The sequence below is a fragment of the Nematolebias whitei genome, chromosome 3, assembly GCF_014905685.2.
Source record: "Nematolebias whitei isolate Nwh7 chromosome 3, NemWhi1, whole genome shotgun sequence".
Lineage (NCBI taxonomy): Eukaryota > Metazoa > Chordata > Actinopteri > Cyprinodontiformes > Rivulidae > Nematolebias > Nematolebias whitei.
Window position 1 is genome coordinate 2,936,467 of NC_056500.1, and position 6,660 is coordinate 2,943,126.

General features: G+C 44.4%; 1 protein-coding gene across 1 annotated transcript in view; it reads right to left on the bottom strand.

Moving 5' to 3' along the window:
- The window catches only part of mast2 (microtubule associated serine/threonine kinase 2), a 35,311-nt gene extending 34,556 nt beyond the window's left edge, over positions 1 to 755 (bottom strand). Inside the window, exon 1 of the mRNA XM_037697784.1 lies at positions 581 to 755. Within this exon, the coding sequence (XP_037553712.1) occupies positions 581 to 755 (175 nt within the window). The remainder of the gene's footprint in view (positions 1 to 580) is intronic.
- Positions 756 to 6,660: the final 5,905 nt, after the last annotated feature.

The window sequence follows — 6,660 nt, forward strand, 5'->3', positions numbered from 1 at the left end:
CTGTTTTGGTACTTTCAGCTGATGTTCTGTTTCTGTTAGCCTGAGCATCTGAACGTCAGCTGCTGTTTTGATACTTTCAGCTGATGTTCTGTTTCTGTTAGCCTGAGCATCTGAACGTCAGCTGCTGTTTTGGTACTTTCAGCTGATGTTCTGTTTCAGTTAGCCTGAGCAGCTGGACTTCAGCTGCTGTTCTGGTACTTTCAGCTGATGTTCTGTTTCAGTTAGCCTGAGCAGCTGAACTTCAGCTGCTGTTTTGGTACTTTCAGCTGATGTTCTGTTTCAGTTAGCCTCTCAGCAGCTGAACTTCAGCTGCTCTCTGTGTTTTCACAGAGGGCATCATGTATTTAGCTCATAGTTTGTTGTAGATTAAACTGATCGGCTCTAATGATCAGATGTTAGTTTCCCAGAACTGTTCTGGTTCTGATGACATCACAATGTTAAAACGGGTCAGCCGGTGCCGTTTTGAGTCACGTGTTAGTTACAGACACCGAGTTAGTTGTTGGACGGAAGTTTCAGTGAAACCCTCCTGAAGGTTAGTGGGGTCATCAGCTCTGACAGAATCAAGCAGCCGATCTCTTACCTCCAGAGGAAGGGGTTTCCTCTCTGGAGAACGGGGGCCGACAGTGGGCCACTGGTGGGCCAGAGGGAGGAAGAGGAGGAGGATGAAGAGAAGGGAACCCCAGTGGGCAGGTCCACAGAGGGATGAAAGGAAGTGGGGGAGAGCAGGTGCTGGAGGAGGAGGCTGTTGTTACCATGGCAACACAGCTGAGCTGGTGACCAGATTCTGCCGAGAGAGGAGGAAGAGGAGGAAGAAGAGGAAGCGTGTCAGGTGATGTGATGTCATCACCACGAACCAGGAAGACATTTGATCTGTTTTACATTAAACTGATGTTTTAAGCTATCGTTTTGCTATTTTAGCTACAGTCCTGCTGCTTTAAGCTTTTAAACAACATTATGCTATCTTCAGCTTCCACACAACCACTTTTAGCTCTTAGCTACTGTTTAGCTATTTTTAAATACAGTTTTATCAGTTTTATGTTCAGCATTTGTTTTGTTAAATTTTAGATCCTTTTAGCATTCAGGTACTCTTCTGTTGGACGGGTTTTGCCTAGCGTTTAGCTCATTTTAGCTGTAGCTTCTTTTAGCTTTAAGTGCTCAGTTTCAGCTGCTGTTGGACATCAGAGGACATCAGAGGACAGCAGCTGATTAACATCTCAAAAGCTCAAATAATATCTCAACTACTGCCCCAAATCTCAAGTGAGTTGAAAAGGATGTTCTGTGGACGCATTCTCATCTACCTGCCAGCTGTGCTCGAGTGCCTGACCACTGAGATCCTGGAACTAGCAGGAAACACGGCTCATGACAGCTGAAGGACAGGATCGTCTTTCGACAACAACAGCTGGCTGTCCACAGCTACGAGGAGCTCTGCAGACTGCTGGGAGGAGTGGCCATCGCTCTGGGAGGAGTTCTCCCCGGCATTCGGGCGGTCCTACAGCCCGAGGGGAACCGAGAGGCCAGCTGAGTCTGGATGGACGGATCAGATGGCATCTGCAGCCAGTTTCTTAGGATCCACTGTGGGATGGACCTTTACAAGAGATCCTTCCTGTCTACAGCATCTATAACATCTCTTAATGAAACGAGGATAACGAGTTACAACAACAAATAATTTCCCTCTGGGATTAATAAAGTATTTTTGAATTGAATTGAATGAAATGTGTGTTCGTCTGAACGAACTGTTGTCTTGTTCTTCATTTTCAATGTTCTGTCCTCACAGGTCTCTCCCCGGCAGCCTCAGAGCCGGGCGCTCTACGCGAATGGTCCAGAACTCACAGAATGCCGAGTCAGGTTTGTTTTCAACCATCACAGATACTGGAAGGAGCAGAGGATCCTCTGGAGACATCAGATTAGACCTGCGAGGCAGGAGGACCGTATGGTGAGGGTCTTTGTGTGTCCCCCCCGCCAGACGGGACAGACCGGGCGAGCCCCCTGCTGGGAAATCGAGACTCGTTTATGCATTTTAGGCCCGAGATCATAAAGCACAAACCAGAGACCAAAGACCAATGAATTCAAATTCAATTCAGTTTATTTATAAAGCGTCAAGGCACAAGAGAAGTCGTCTCAGGGACAGAACAGAAACATTCACGTATAAAATAATAATTTAATATTATTTATCTGAGGAGCAGCTTTGAGTTTAACTCCATCACAGAACTCTCATCTTGAACAAGCATGAAGGCGACAGTGGAAAGAAAAAACTCACTCGTGAAAAAGAAACCTTTAGCAGAACAAGCAGCCATCTGCTTTGACCACAGATATAAGACCAAAAACCAGAGACCAAAGATCACAAACATCAGACCAAAGATCACAAACACAAAACCAAATATCACCAACCAGAGACTAAAGACCACAAATATAAAAAAAACCACAGACCAGACCACCAACTAGAAACCAAAGACCACCAACAAGAGACCAAAGACCAACTAACCACAGACCAAAGACTACCAACCACAGACCACCAAATAGAGACCAAAGACCACCAACCAGAGACTAAAGACCACAAACCAGAGACCAAATACTACCAACTAGAGACCAAAGACCAACAACCACAGACCAAAGAACACCAACTAGAGACCAAAGAACACCAACCAGAGACCAAAGACCACCAACCAGAGACCACAAACCAGAGACCAAAGACCACCAACCAAAGACCAAAAACCACCAACTAGAGACCAAAGACTACCAACTAGTGACCAAAGACCAACAATCAGAGACAAAAGACCTCTGACCTGAGATCAAAGACCCCAAACCAGAGACTAGCTTACTGCACGGCCATCTGCAGTGCAGAACCATGGTTTCTACAAAACAGAAACTGTTCAGATCAGTTTCATCAGATAAAACGGTTCTATTTTACATTTTATCCACAGAAACTAGTTCGTATGACAAAGCCACAATCCACAGATCTGAGCAGATTCAGGTCCACAATCATTTTTGGACCCCCCCCCCCCCACACACACACACACACACACACACCCTACCTAGGCCCCCCTTGAGAGTCCTGGAAGGTGCTTTTAAATAAAATGTAATATTATTATCAAACTTGTAAAATATATTTAAATTCCATTTGTGTAATTTTAAATATTACTGTCTGAACGTGGAGTCAGCATAATCATTTTCTTTTTAATAGTTTTTTTGGACTCAAACTACTTTAGAGTTCTTTCGGCTGTTTCAGCTGCTCAGGTTCAAACTTTCGGCTGGGACTTTTGGTTTTTGTAACTTAGATCAGTTTTAAGACAATCACAGAGTTCAGACTCTTAATCTTTACGCTTCTTTTACGTTTTTTTACATTCATCTGTCGCTGTTTTGTCTCAGATTAATACAAAGGAAGTCCGATGTTCTGCAAAGCGTTAAGAGAAGTTGTTGGAGGAGCTTCTGCATACATTTTTAGAGCTTCAGGACAACTTTAGCTCGTTGCAGAGTCGGCTCGGACCTCCGGCTGAGACTCGGAGAAGAATAAAACTGGGTTTACCTCCAGATGGACTCGGATCTTTCAGCGGAGTACATTTCCTCAGAAACATGGTATCTGGTTCCTGCGCCAGAGAAAACAGTTCTGAATCATCCTGTTGTTTCAGGGTTCTGGCTGTAAGTGAGCTCTGAGGTTATCGGACTGATACCTGATCCCAGAACCGAACAGCACAAAGTTTATTTTTGGAAACGTTCTTCATATTGTTAAAGCTGCAGTGGACCGCTGCTGAGGGTCTGGTTCCCCACCTGAAGAAAGGTAAACTGACGCAGGTTCTGGTGGGCTAATCTACATTACCTATGTAGATTGTAAAGAGGGTGGGACCTAAGACTGAACCTTGTGGTACACCATTGTTAACCGTTAAATAACTGGAAGAAGTACAATTATGTTGGACATATTGTCTCCGATCTGAGAGATAGTGAAACAACCAATGATGTGAGCTGAAAAAACAATTTCTGAGAGCTTATGACATAAGATGTCATGGTCCACAGTGCTAAAAGCTTTAGACAGGTCTAAGAAAAGTGCAGTACAATAATCCTCACCATCCAGTGCTTCAACAAGAGCATTAAAAAGAGGCAGGAGGTGGAACACCTGGAGAGCTGATGCAGGAAGAACAACATTCACATCAATGTGAAGAAGACGAAGGAGATTCAGATTCAGAGTCAGAGAGATTTGTCATTCGCATCTCATGTGGTACATGTGGTGGAACAAGATTATGTACACAGGACAGATTCCAGTTACATCTAACAATAAAATGTAAAGGAAAAACAGTAATAAGATCGAGAACTTCAGACCGAACAAACACACCTACCCTGAGGATCTGCAGTGGAAGTGGTCTCCAGCTACAAGGACTTGGGTGTGCACCTGAACACCAACCTCAGCTGGAGCAACAACACCACCAGCCTGATGAAGAAAGCTCATCAGAGACTCTACTTCCTCAGGCGGCTGAGACGAGCTGGTCTGGGAAGCTCAGTTCTCACCTCCTTCTACAGGTGTGCAGTGGAGAGCATCCTGTGCTCCAGCATCAACGTGTGGCATGGAGGCTGCACAGCTGCAGAAAGAAAAGCTCTGCAGAGAGTGGTGAAGGCTGCACAGAAGATGTTGGAGTCAGACTCTCCACCATCACAGACATCTACACCTCCAGATGCAGGAAGAGGGCCACCTGCATCATGAAGGACCACACTCACCCAGCACACACACTTTTTGCCCCGCTCCCCTCAGGAAGGAGGTTGAGGAGCATTAAGTGTAGAACCACTAGACTGAGGAACAGCTTCTACCCTGAGGCTGTTAGACTCATGAATCTCTAACCAGAATAATCACTGTGATGCTGCATGATTGTTGATATGTGCTGCTGATTATCCATGCTGCTGATCTCATGCTGCTGATTATTTCATGCTGCTGTGTTCATTCGTACTTATCTGTTCACACAGACTCATGTTCGTGCTGCTGCTGTTACGCCGTATTGTTTTTGCACTACTACTGTTTAGTGTATTTCTTAGTTCATATCTTAGATCTCATCACTGTTTTTCTTTTACAATTTATACTTTTGTTGGATGTAACTGGGACCCTGTGTACACAACCTGTACCACATGTGGTGCGTATGACAAATAAGGAACCTTGACTTGAAAAACCTTCAGTGAAGCAGTGGTTGTGCTGTGTTGTTTCCTGAAACCAGATTGATGGAGAGGTAAGATGTTGAGTCCAGATACTTTTTGATTTGAGAGTTTATCAGTTTTTCTAGAACCTTGGCTAAAATGCAGAGTTTAGAGATTGGTCGATAGTTGTTCAGTGAGGTGGGGTCTCCTCCCTTCAGCAAAGGTAGAACAAAGTTTCCAAGCGTCCTGACATGCTTGTGGTCTAAGTAACTGATTGGATTCATTGGGTTTCATGGACAAATGCACTGCCCCCCCCCCCCCCAAAAAAAAATTGTCACCAAAAAAAAGGTCACACACTAATATTTCCTTGGACCGCCTTTAGCTTTGGTGACATCATGCATTCGCTGTGACATTGTTTTGATAAACTTCTGCAACGTCACAAGATCTGTTTCATCCAGTGTTGAATTAATGTTTCACCAAGATCTTTCATTGATGACGAGACACCGGTCATGATGGTGCATCACTTCACCTGCCTCTCTTCTGACCCTGATGCACCATCACTCTGGAACAGGGTCAGTCTGGACTCATCAGACCACGTGACCTTCTTCCATTGCTCCAGAGTCCAATCTTTATGCTCCCTAGCAAACTGAAACATTTTTTTCCAGTTAGCCTCACTGGTTAGTGGTTTTCTTATGACTCCACATCTGTTTAGTCCCAGTCCCTTGAGTTCCTTCACATTGTGTGTGTGTAAATGTTCTTACTGTCTCTATGAACCACAGCCCTGAGTGCTGCTGGTGTTTTTCTTCCATTTCACCAAATGTTTAAATGATCACTGATCACGATCATTCAGGATTTATTTCCAGACAAATTTCTTCCTGGAAGACGATGGGTCCCACTATCCTTCCAGTTTTTAATAATGTGTTGGACAGTTCTTAACCCAGTTTTAGTTTCTACAATCTCCTGAGATATTTTCTCTGCTTGATGCCAATGATTTGACCCTTCTCAAACAGGCTGACGTCTTTTTCACGACCACCATGAGTCTTTCATCATGTTGTTGAAGAAATAAAAAGCAACTCATTGCACCAGTTGGGGTTAAATAACTTGTTGCAGCTGAAACATAATCCCCCATGCAGTGATGATCCAACAGGAGGCTCGGACCTGTTCGATGAGTTAAATCCAGGTGGAGACTTTTTTGGACAGGCAGTGTATATAAGTGTGTATCATCAGCATAACAATGAACATTTATCCCATGCTGTTTAATAACTTTACCTAATGGAAGCATGTACAAGGTAAAGAGTATTCACAGCAACGTTTGTGTGAAAACAGGATTAATAATCAGCAGATTGATAATCTGAAACTCTACAGCAGAAACAAGAACCAACCTGCAGCTGACTCTCTCTCTCTCTCCTGACTGCTCCTTCCTCCTCTTCATCTCGTTGCTCTCAACTGTAATCTGCAATAATCCGTCCGTCATTCCAACCCGCCCTCCCACCCCACCCCCAGCAGAACTTCCTGTGTGAGTCATGGTGCCGACCCGGCCTCTGAGGT